This window comes from Carassius auratus, unplaced genomic scaffold (assembly GCF_003368295.1).
Source record: "Carassius auratus strain Wakin unplaced genomic scaffold, ASM336829v1 scaf_tig00042172, whole genome shotgun sequence".
Classification (NCBI taxonomy): Eukaryota; Metazoa; Chordata; class Actinopteri; order Cypriniformes; family Cyprinidae; genus Carassius; species Carassius auratus.
In genome coordinates, this window is record NW_020526704.1 from 21701 (window position 1) to 34534 (window position 12834).

Sequence of the window (12834 nt, forward strand, 5' to 3'; positions counted from 1 at the left end):
CGAATCGTTCAATTTAACCGGTTCTTCTTAGTGAACCGGTTGAACCAGTTCACCAAATCGAACCGAATCGTTTGAAATGGTTCGCGTCTCCAATAAGCATTAATCCACAAATTACTTAAGATGTTAACTTTTTTAACGTGACTGACACTCCCTCTGAGTCAGAATAAACCAATATCACGGAGTAATTCATTTACCCAAACAGTACACTGACTGAACTGCTGTGAAGACCGAACTGAAGATAAACACTGAGCCGAGCCAGAAAATGAACGAACACGCGCACTGCTGGAGCAGTTCTCGTTCTCGAGTCAAGAAACGGTTGCTTCGGTTTTCGGATCACCAGTACACTCAACCGTTTCTTTCAGACGCGTCCGATTTAAGAACCGATGAGCTGATGATACTGCGGTCCGTGTACGTTTTGATAATTTGTTTTCCAATTTGAAATGAAATAAGCAGAAACGAGAACCGGGTCACCAACTAATGACAGATTGAAATCTACAGTAAATTAACACATCCTTCTTGACTCTTCAACCGAGTGTAATGGTATTTAAGAAGCCTTTAACATTATGTGCTCAACATTAAATCTGTAATATGTAGCCAACATTAAGAATAGGGTTGTGCCGGTGAGGAAATTTTCCCATTGATTAGTTATTTCATTATTTCATTCAGTTATTTGTTAATCTCTTCTGTAGATTTTGATCTTTTTAAGTTGTTATGATATATTGTTAATTAAAAACAACAGTAAAATAGTACAGTAATAAATAAAAATAAAAAAAATAAAAAAACTCGCGTATAGCCTACTATAATCAAACTAATAAGACAAAAAAATACCCATATTATAACAAATAAATAAAATATATTTGGAAATCGCCCTTTAAAATGAGGGCTCGGTTTGTGGTTCACAATTATTTGATTAAAACAAAGACAAAGTCACTTATATATATAAAAAAAAAAAAATAATTATTATGTTTTTGTTAACATAAGTTATATTGCGTTTTTAATTGTCTCCGCTATTGTCCTGTAAATCATACTTGCGGGTCATTTTCAGTAAAAATGTATTTCACCATCATCGGTACCCAAGTTCTGACTGCTGACCGAACATTGGTCAGTGATCCTCTCCCGCTCGGCGCTGTCTAGCGCAGCTTCACCACACAGATTTAACTCTGCACAGCTAAATAAAACGGGCTGGTGGCAGACTAATATTTAATATTTCTGATGTAAATATTTCTGTGAAACGCGTAAAGTTGCACAGAAGAAAGCCCGGAGCTAAAGAATCACGAGCGCCAGTAGGCTTTTGCGTTGAGAGCGTTTGGAAGCTGTGACATTACCCTGAGGACAAAACCAACCAAAACAAACCATGGCTAACAGTCAGATTCAGCGTATATTTATGATCCAGAATCAGATCCAGAGGCTGAAATTTAACAAGAGCAGCATCAGCAATCAGTCTCTATGTGGTATGTACTGAAACTGTATATATTTGCTTAGCGGTTTTGGAAAATGACTAAGTTCCACTTTATGTCGTCTTTTTTTCTTTCTTTTTTTTTTTAAGCTGTACATGTGGAAAGTGCAGTTTGATGACAACATCGCATGTTGTTTACTTGATGTGCTTACACGCCGATAGCTAAGTGAACAACACAGAGATATTTGAAGCAGTTTTACTCACCGCATGCGGTTCCAACACACGATCGTGACCCTTTTTCGTTGGGACTGCATTATCCTTAAGAAATAAACGATGTGCAAATCCGGCGTCAAACTGGGCCTTGTTTGTAAAACAAGCATCTTCGAAATGCAGGGAACAAACACAAACACTTGCACAACTCCGTCGATGCTCTGTAAAAATAAACTCCATCCACTGGTCCCTTAATGCTGTTTCTCTTTTGGTAATCTGTGCAGGGTTGTCTTGCCCTGGCAACCAAAAACACACTTCTTTTGTGACATTTCGCGACGCTCTCACTCTGATCAGTGAATGTCTGTTGTGCTCTCAGTGCTCTGCTATATGGGAGCGCGCTCTTCTGGCAGAAGTGCCTTAGGACACATATAAGGAAATTCCGCTCTATCTAACGTCACACAGAGCCATACTCGAAAAAAACTTTCCGAAACTTGTGACAAACCGGAAGGAGTATTTTTGGAACAGAAATACTCCTTCAAACGTACAACTTAATTTTTGAAACTTTGTCCATGTTTAGCATGGGGATCCAACTCTTTAACAGTGTAAAAAACTCAGTATGCATGAAATAGCATTTCACCCCCCCTTTAAGAATCGGTAGCCATAGTAACGTTAAAGCACTATTATTTTGTTGAACAGACCTGAGCGACTACTGATGACGTCACATGCTCAGATTTGCTTGACCAATCGGCGGAAGGGGGTGTCTCAGGCCCGCCCACATGTAGAAAACGAATTTTGAAGTCATTCATTCGTTTCATGCCTGTGAACAAAAAAACGAAAAATCAAGCCGAAATCTTGTTTTTTCGTTTTTTTCAGAAAAACGAAAAAATGAATAAATGGGCCGTTTTCTCGTTTCTGCTTATTTCATTTCAAATTGGATAACAAACTATCAAAACATACACGGACCTACTGCGCATGCATGTAATTTTTCAAGTCAAAGTCAAAAGTCAAAGTCACCTTTATTTATACAGCGCTTTAAACAAAATACATTGCGTCAAAGCAACTGAAAAACATTCATTAGGGAAACAGTGTCAATAATGCAAAATGATAGTTAAAGGCAGTTCATCATTGAATTCAGTGATGTCATCTCTGTTCAGTTAAATAGTGTGTGTGCATTTATTTGCAATCAAGTCAATGATATCGCTGTAGATGAAGTGACCCCAACTAAGCAAGCCAGAGGCGACAGCGGCAAGGAACCGAAACTCCATCGGTGACAGAATGGAGAAAAAAACTTTGGGAGAAACCAGGCTCAGTTGGGGGCCAGTTCTCCTCTGACCAGACAAAACCAGTAGTTCAATTCCAGGCTGCAGCAAAGTCAGATTGTGCAGAAGAATCATCTGTTTCCTGTGGTCTTGTCCTGGTGGTCCTCTGAGACAAGGTCTTTACAGGGGATCTGTATCTGGGGCTCTAGTTGTCCTGGTCTCCGCTGTCTTTCAGGGCAGTAGAGGTCCTTTCTAGGTGCTGATCCACCATCTGGTCTGGATACGTACTGGATCCGGGTGACTGCAGTGACCCTCTGATCTGGACACAGACTGGATCTGGTGGCCACGGTGACCTCGGAACAAGAGAAAAAACAGACAAATATTAGCGTAGATGCCATCCTTCTAATGATGTAGCAAGTACATAGGGTGTTATGGGAAGTGTTTCCGGTTCCGGTTTACCTAATTAATGCAGCCTAAAAATCCTTTAACGGATTTGGATATTAGAAGCATATTAGTGTGTTATGTATAAGCCAGGTTAAATAGATGGGTCTTTAATCTAGATTTAAACTGCAATAGTGTGTCTGCCTCCCGAACAATGTTAGGTAGGTTATTCCAGAGTTTAGGCGCCAAATAGGAAAAGGATCTGCCGCCCGCAGTTGATTTGGATATTCTAGGTATTATTCTAGGAGTTTTGAGAACGTAGCGGACATAGAGGATTATAATGTAAAAGGAGCTCATTCAAATACTAAGGTGCTAAACCATTCAGGGCTTTATAAGTAATAAGCAATATTTAAAAATCTATACAATGTTTGATAGGGAGCCAGTGCAGTGTGGACAGGACCGGGCTAATATGGTCATACTTCCTGGTTCTAGTAAGAACTCTTGCTGCTGCATTTTGGACTAGCTGTAGTTTGTTTACTAAGCGTGCAGAACAACCACCCAATAAAGCATTACAATAGTCTAACCTTGAGGTCATAAATGCATGGATTAACATTTCTGCATTTGACATTGAGAGCATAGGCCGTCATTTAGATATATTTTTGAGATGGAAAAATGCAGTTTTACAAATGCTAGAAACGTGGCTTTCTAAAGAAAGATTGCGATCAAATAGCACACCTAGGTTCCTAACTGATGACGAAGAATTGACAGAGCAACCATCAAGTCTTAGACAGTGTTCTAGGTTATTACAAGCAGAGTTTAGGTCCTATAATGAACACCTCTATTTTTTCAGAATTTAGCAGTAAGAAATTACTTGTCATCCAGTTTCTGTATATTGACTATGCAATCCATTCGTTTTTCAAATTGGTGTGTTTCACTGGGCCGCAAAGAAATATAGAGCTGAGTATCATCAGCATAACAGTGAAAGCTAACACCATGTTTCTTGATGATATCTCCCAAGGGTAACATATAAAGCGTGAAGAGTAGCGGCCCTAGAACTGAGCCTTGAGGTACTCCATACTGCACTTTTGATCGATAGGATACATCTTCATTCACTGCTACGAACTGATGGCGGTCATATAAGTACAATTTAAACCATGCTAATGCACTTCCACTGATGCCAACAAAGTGTTCAAGTCTATGCAAAAGAATGTTGTGGTCAATTGTGTCAAACGCAGCACTAAGATCCAATAAAACTAATAGAGAGATACACCCACGGTCAGATTATAAGAGCAGATAATTTGTAACTCTAAGGAGAGCAGTCTCAGTCCTATGATACGGTCTAAATCCTGACTGGAATTCCTCACATATACCATTTTTGTCTAAGAAGGAATATAATTGTGAGGATACCACCTTTTCTAGTATCTTGGACAGAAAAGGGAGATTCGAGATTGGTCTATAATTAACTAGTTCTCTGGGGTCAAGTTGTGGCTTTTTTATGAGAGGCTTAATAAAAGCCAGTTTGAAGGTTTTGGGGACATATCCTAATGTATATGAGGAATTAATAATAGTCAGAAGAGGATCTATGACTTCTGGAAGCACCTCTTTTAGGAGCTTAGATGGTATAGGGTCTAACATACATGTTGTTGGATTAGATGATTTAACAAGTTTATACAATTCTTCCTCTCCTATAGTAGAGAATGAGTGGAACTGTTCCTCAGGGGGTCTATAGTGCACTGTCTGATGTGAAACTGTAGCTGACGGCTGAATGGTTGCAATTTTATCTCTAATAGTATCGATTTTAGAAGTAAAGTAGTTCATAAAGTCATTACTGCTGTGATGTTGGGAAATGTCAACACTTGTTGAGGCTTTATTTTTCGTTAATTTAGCCACTGTATTGAATAAATATCTGGGGTTATGTTTGTTTTCTTCTAAAAGAGAAGAAAAGTAATCAGATCTAGCAGTTTTTAATGCTTTTCTGTAGGATATGCTACTTTCCCATTAAGCAATACGAAATACCTCTAGTTTTGTTTTCCTCCAGCTGCGCTCCATTTTTCGGGCTGCTCTCTTTAGGGTGCGAGTATGCTCATTATACCACGGTGTCTAACTGTTTTCCTTAACCTTCCTTAAGCGTAAAGGAGCAACTGTATTTAAAGTGCTAGAAAAGAGAGAGTCCATAGTTTGCTAGAAAAGAGAGAGTCCATAGTTTCTGTTACATCATCAAGTTGTTCTGAGGTTTTGGATATGCTAAGGAATTCGGATACATCAGGAAGATAACTTAAAAAGCAGTCTTTTGTGGTAGAAGTGATGGTTCTTCGATACTTGTAACAAGAAGTATAATTTACTATTTTGACAATATGAAGTTTGCACAAAACTAAATAATGATCTGAGATATCATCACTCAGCTGCATAATTTCAACACTATCAACATCAATTCCATGTTGACAGTATTAAGTCTAGAGTATGATTTCGACAATGGGTAGGTCCTGAAACATGTTGTCTAACACCAATAGAGTTCAGAATGTCTATAAATGCTGATCCCATGCATCTTTTTCATTATCAACATGGATATTAAAATCACCAACTATTAAAACTTTATCTGCAGCCAGAACTAACTCGGATGTAAAATCTTTATTAAAGTCTGTATGGTGCCCTGGTGGCCTGTATACGGTAGCCAGTACAAACATAACAGGGGATTTATCATTAATATTTGTTTCTCTGGATAATGTTATATGAAGCACCATTACTTTAAACGAGCTATACTTGAAGCCTGCGCTCTGAGAAATCCTGAAAACATTGTTATAAATTGAATTAGAATTAAAATGGACACTCATTAATTATTATTGCATACTGTTTTATAATACTGAGGTGCAGATAGTTGCCACTATTAGAAAATCCTTAGTGTAATGTTGATGCAATGCACACGATGCAATTTTGCCAGATATTGCTATTAAAATAAACAAACTATAAATAAACCAAAATTATTTCAAATATTTTGGAAATTACATAAGATAAAGTTATCGCTGACCCTAAACCGCAACTTCCTACTTTATTAACTTTCTAAAGTGTCAAATTAAGTGTAAGAACAAGTAAAAAAATAACGCTTATAATAGCTGGGTCTCGTGCTCTCAACTCTTTGAAGACTAGTTCACTTCGGAAGTGTCTCGCAGCGATCATTGTCATACCATGGACACTAAACATTCTGAATTATACATGCAGACATTCATATGAGGAGTTTAGCAGAAAATTGGTCAGAGAACAAATTTTATTTTCGAACAGGAAAAATTTACCTGGCTACGGGCCTTTTCACACGGACGTTACTCCCAAAACGTGACGAGCAAAAAGAGGTGTTCGGCAGCTTTTTACATCAAAGGCCGACAACATTAGTGCAAAAATGGATACGGCACTGATATTGGATTGATGACACACACACACAGAGAGAAAGTATGTAGCATCATCCAATGCAAATATCCAGACCAGACTCGAAAGGAGTGAGGAAGGAAGATATAAAGTGTATACAGGAGACAAGAAGTTGAATATAAAAATATCTCTTTACTGTAAAAAGAAATTATAATAATCAATCAGAATAATAATCAGAATCAAATAGGATCCTACAGGACAAAGGGAATTTCCATTTAAAAATCACAATGTCCAATATGATACAAATCAATAATATCCTACATGAAAAACTTTAATCCTATTAAACACAATATCCAAAAAGATTTTTTAACAAGGCTAATATAGTAACTTACAATATTGTTATTAAATTCACATTAAATACAAAGTCATTCGTATTAAGAATATTTTATGGCATGACACTCATATCTGTTAGGCCTAGTTAAGTAAAAAGTCGGGTTTCTATGTGTAGTTAATAGATTACACTATTACTTTACTTTGTCGCCTATTGAAGATGAAATAACAATCTGGTGCAAAACACATTTACTTACACACCTTTAAGAATTTAGATGTTTTCTGATATAGTTAATGTGTTTGGAAATATTTCTAATAAAAAGGAAGAAAATAATAAAACATAAACCTATATCAGTAATACAGTACTATTGTGGCTCCTGTGTCACATGACAACCGTGATGAGTTAGTCTACGTATATCATAATTTCATTATATAACAAATTCACACCATGTTGAAAAATAAATGTACATTATTATTTTTTTAATTTCATATGAATTATGTTAGCATGCTGTTTAACATTGGTATGAAACCTTTTCAGTTTTACATAATTTTATAAATATTCTGCTCTTAGAATTTGTCACTGTATGTGATCATCATTGGCATTAAATGGTTCATTTTAATGTGTGACATATAACATGAAAAATCTTTTCATAGTTTATATAAGAAAATAGCACTGCAGCTAAACACTAATGTGTAAATAAGCAGAGAAAAAAAGTCTACATACGGGCAGTCTTTGCTCAAACATGTAAAATAAATGTTTGCATCATTTTGATGGCATTACTGTAGCATCCAATGCACTATATACTGGCCTTACAATACACTGCATTAATACAAGTATCTGATTTAAAATTAAACCGCAACAATAAAGAATTAGTTTTGGGGGGAAAAACTGAACATTTATGTTTGTGAGACTCAGACACGAAGCTTTTTTAGGTTTCTGCTTATCTCTGGGATGTTTTCATCCACTTGTGTCTCTTCCACTTCCTGTCTCACAGCTCTGTACTTCTGCTTATAAAAACGCTTAAACTCTTTGCAATGTCTGTCCTTCTGTTTCACTTCATCCTCTAACTCTTTAATTTTCTGGTCTTTTTCCTGCCCAGACTGTTTCAGTTTTTTAATGGTGTCCTCCAATTTGGTCTTTTCTTCATTAAATGTGTCTATTAATTCCTGTATCCTCTGACTGTATTCTTTTCTAAGCTGCTCTTCTTTGTCTCTAAGCATTTCTTCCACATGCTGAAACATTTTACTGGTGTAATATTTGTCCTCATTCATGAGCAACATGTTATCAACCTTATCTAGAAACTCCAAAACCTGTTTGCGATCATGAACTTTTGTGTTGTCAAACACATGATACCGTCCGCCACATAACTCTATGAGATGTTTTAAATCATGTCGTGCTTCACTCAGTGTTTGTTCAATGCTTTCTGTAAGTTCATCACCGTGAGTGAAGAGGATGATTGTGTGTTTATCTGCTTCTTCTCCAAATACAGCTCTGATCTTTTCCACTGAGAGTTTCTCTTCTTCTGTGTATGGACCCAGTTTAATGACCAGGATGATGGCGTGAGGTCCAGGTGCCGTCATATTTATACATTTACTCATCTCCTTAATGAGTTCTTTCTCTGAGAGTGAAGTATCAAAGATCCCTGGACAATCTACCAGCGTCAGCTGACGTTCATCCACCTCTCCTGTCTCTTTCCAGCACTCTTTAGTAACAGATGAAGCACTTTTCGCAGCTCTGAAGACTTTTTTGCCCAGGATGGTGTTTCCAGATGAGCTTTTACCAGCTCCAGTCCTCCCGACTAAAACTATCCTTCTCATGGACACTGAACAATAAAATAAAAAAGGTGATATGCAGAATATAAGTAAATAAATAAATACATATATGCATACATACATAAATAAACAAATAAATAAGTTAAGACTTTGGGAGGGAAAACTGTTTCATCTACAATAAATGAATTCAAATGACACATGAATCCAGAAAGGAAAGAGATGAGTAGTAGTAAATACTGCATGATGAGGGCCTACTTACAATTTGGACGGTCATGATCAACACTATTACTTCTTGTCCTTGTTTGCACAACACCGGGTTCTAAAAAGGTTTGGATAAATAAATATTAGCATTCAAAAACAGGGTACCAAAATGCAGAAAAGGCATGATTTTAAGAACTTAAATTTGCTGTAATAACTCAAGCTGTCATAAATTAAAGTCTGAGTTTAGTAATCATAGCAACACAATTCACTTATCTGGTTTAAATCTGTTTCTTTGAGTTTATTAATTAATTAGTTCATTCATTCATTCATTCATTCATGCTTTGGTTCTGGATTATGGTAAAAGCAGATGCATAATTAGAGAAATCATTAATAATCAAACGTTTGACATTTATTAATGAGCAAGTTTATTTAATTGTTATTTATTCAACTTATTAATTTTCATTTTCTCAACATGTTAATAAATGTTCATTTCCAACCTATTCATTTTTTAAGCAAAAACTGTAACGTTAGTAATTTTGTAGTAATCGCTGGAGTAGGGGGAGGCTACAGACCTGGAGCAAGAAGATCTATGACCCAGACAGTTGTCTCCAGTATGTGTGTAGACCCAGGGTTCGAAATGAGGGGGGTCTGGGGGGGTCCCGGACCCTCCATAAGTCATTAGGGACCCCCCATAAGAATTCATTTTTGGATTTTGGGGGGTCCCCAACAAATATATTTTAACATAAAAAATTATTGTGAAAATTATAGGTTTTAGTGACGTTTTGTATTTATAACAGTAATTAATTTATTTCATAACGCGAGGCAGCAATCAGGGCATGTGAGTTCAGTGGGGCTCCCGCAGTAACGTACTAGATGAACACGGCAAAACGAGACATCGCAGAGTGAAATCCTGAATGAAAATCCTGTAAGTGCTTCGATTGTGTTTATATCTCCATAATTGCTTATAGTAAAATATTAGGAGTTCGACTTCCTATATATTGCATTAAGTAGATACCCAGTATAATGTAGAAGAGTATGTTTGTCAACGTTTCTTGCTAGCTGTAACTTATGTGTATGAAGCATAGACTGTATGTTATGGTATGAAGCCAAATGATCTGCCAGCTAACAGCAGAACGAGCAGCTAGACTAGTTTTTCAAAGCCATCTTAACAATCTCCTTGTCTAGCAGTGATTACGAAAGATAACCAGGACTTAATTAAAGTCTGTGAGTTGATTAAAGTGAATGTGATTTGAGCATGAATGTACATGAGAGCTTGGTAAAGAAGCTAATATTATTTTTCTTAATTTGTAATCCTGCACATGGAGAGAAAAGGAGAAAAAAGAAAGATCACCGACTTTTTTCAAGGGTAAATTGTGCTTATGTGATAACATGGCTGTTGTTGGGGGAAATTGTAGATGTCAGGGATGCAAAAACAGCGCGCTTTTCGGCGCCTCCCGCCTAGTGTTTCTCTTACTCTCTATGGTATCTGCAACTGCATCAAATTCTCATCAAATTCTGCTTATTGTCCTGTCAATACAGAACGAAATATGCTGTAGCCTATTTTGCCGTCAATACTGCCGACGTTGTCTTTGCTGTATCAGTAGGTTATATATTTATGTTAAACATCCAAATGTAGACTGGTCTGTCTGTCGGCGCACAGAGCCACGCAGTCGCAGACAGCACGTGGAGTTCGTGAATACCGAATTCCCTTGTCTTTCTGATCAATTTGTGTTTGAACGAAGAAAAAAATAACGATGTGCTCGCAGAAATAAGTCAAATTGTCCGTTTCAACGAGCTTCCCTGTAAACGCAGTCAGAGAAAGAAAACATTTGCATGTCATTACCATAGATCCATGCATTCGTCTTAAAGGGACAGCAACTCAATATACCTGCAGCTGTTTGTGTCACCAAAGTTAATAAAAATAAAAAAATAAATAAAGAGGAAAGTTAAAAACATTTTTATAGCTAAAGGTAAACTGTATTAATAGTATGAATCATATTTAATGTATACAGTGAAGGCAGTGTTATTTTACATTTGATTATTCAATGTGTGTAACTTAATACAGTTAATTTACTTGATAAACCAAAAGCACTGCTTTATTTTACTTGTGTAATATTTTCTATGCAGAGGCACTAGGCCTACCCTACAAAATTACCCCAATCATCCTAGAACTTTACAAAAAGAGCTACTCAAATCTTAAGATGATATTGTTTTCAGGAAGAAGAGGAAGGAGTAGTAAAGAAAGAAGAAGTGATAGTTTTTCAGAATTTCATTTTATGTGCTTATAGGGGTGGACCGGGGATGGCAGGGGTTGGTGTATCTAGATATTTGCAGCGGGGCAAGGGAAAATATACCAAGACCATTATCCCACCTTCAAAACTGGTCCATATAATTTTGCCTACAATATATTGTGTAGCAAGGTAGTCTTCAGAACCTTTAATGATAAAATTTTAGGGGACCCCCCAAGAGTCCTATGTCATTTCGGACCCTGTGTAGACCAACAGTGAATATTTACAGATATTTTAATCCGTATTTCAGATCATTAATATCTTAATGTAATGTTTATATTTAAATAAATAAATAAATGTTATTTAAGTGGTTATTAATGAAGTTTCGCCGTATATCCTCCTCCCCCCTACTGTACGCATCAGCAACAACGGGGTGTAAAACTGTCTGGGCCGCCTGTTCCAGGTCTGCAGCCTCCGCTGGGCAAAAAACACTCAATCGCTGGGTGGTTGATTTGTTTTTAACCCAGCATTTTTTTTTTTGAGTGTGCTGCTTCATCAACGCAAAATATGAAACATTTGCAAAGGCTTTCATTATTTCTACACGCTTTAAAATACGATTAAAATTGACATAATAAGAGAGGAATGATCAGTATATGTTCAGATTTAGATGGGTAAACAGAACATGAAAATGAAAGTAAAACAAATAGGCAGATATCTGACTACGATGAAACATAAGCACAGATTTCGGCTAAATAACTTTAGAAATAATGATAAAAAAAACTACTCTTACCTTCTTGGTCTCGTGTGGTACTGGAAGACGACATGATTCACATTCAATGTAAATTTCACCATTCCCACACGAATGGCGAACCACTCTACTGTGCGAGAGAACAGATCTTCTTCTTCTTTTACGGCGGATCGCAGACTTTTAGTGCGTTACCGCCACCTGTCCCTATAATGGACCATTGACACTCTAACTCAATTAACCTATCATATCTATAAATCACTAAAACCCGGTATATTCGTCAGAGGGGTTACCAGGATGTCATGTTTGGGGAGGCAACATAGACAATTGAAAATATAAGTAGATGCTACTTTTAGGGCTGAAATGCTTCGTGAATTACTCTTAGTAAAACACATTAGCAGTCATTATTTGTAGGAGTTTCTCTTAAATTCGCCAGTTAGGAGCTACTTGTAGCCTCTTATATGTTTCTTTGTGAATGCGGCCCCAGGTAAAAAGATTTTTTTTTTTATATGCTCATTTGAACAGTATGAGAACAGTATTTGAATGTTATTCTCTGGTTGTAAGTGGCTTCGGATAAAAGTGTCTGCTAAATGAATAAATGTAAACACGTAGGCCTAGAAATATATTAGGCTACAGGGTGTCAGGAGATTTAGAGAGTTGAAATAAAAGCTATTTTTGTAAAACTATAATAATTTCAATTATGATATGATTAGTAGAGGCAACATAACTTTTTTTAAATATAGTTTTATACAATTTTTTTTTTTTTTTTCAGAAATACCATGATTTTATCATAATATTTGTCATGTTGGTTTTTCTATTTTGCAAGCTGTTTGAGCATCACAGCCAAACTAATTTCCCTATTATAAAGCCTTTTAAGGTAACAAAATATGAAAGAGTGTGGCAGATATTTAGGCCAAAGTGCATGGATTAAAATCTTTGTCATTATTTTATCTT

At 36.5% G+C, this 12834-nt stretch overlaps 1 protein-coding gene across 1 annotated transcript; it reads right to left on the reverse strand.

Annotated features, from left to right (window-relative positions):
• Positions 1–6162: 6162 nt before the first annotated feature.
• On the reverse strand, positions 6163–12026 carry LOC113085766 (GTPase IMAP family member 7). Its single transcript, XM_026255257.1, has 3 exons — positions 11926–12026; positions 8966–9025; positions 6163–8756 (listed from the first exon to the last, which is right to left on the reverse strand). Exons 1-3 carry the CDS (start codon positions 11957–11959, stop codon positions 7846–7848), a joined length of 1005 nt encoding a protein of 334 aa, XP_026111042.1. The 5' UTR covers positions 11960–12026; the 3' UTR covers positions 6163–7845.
• Between the last annotated feature and the right edge of the window lie 808 nt (positions 12027–12834).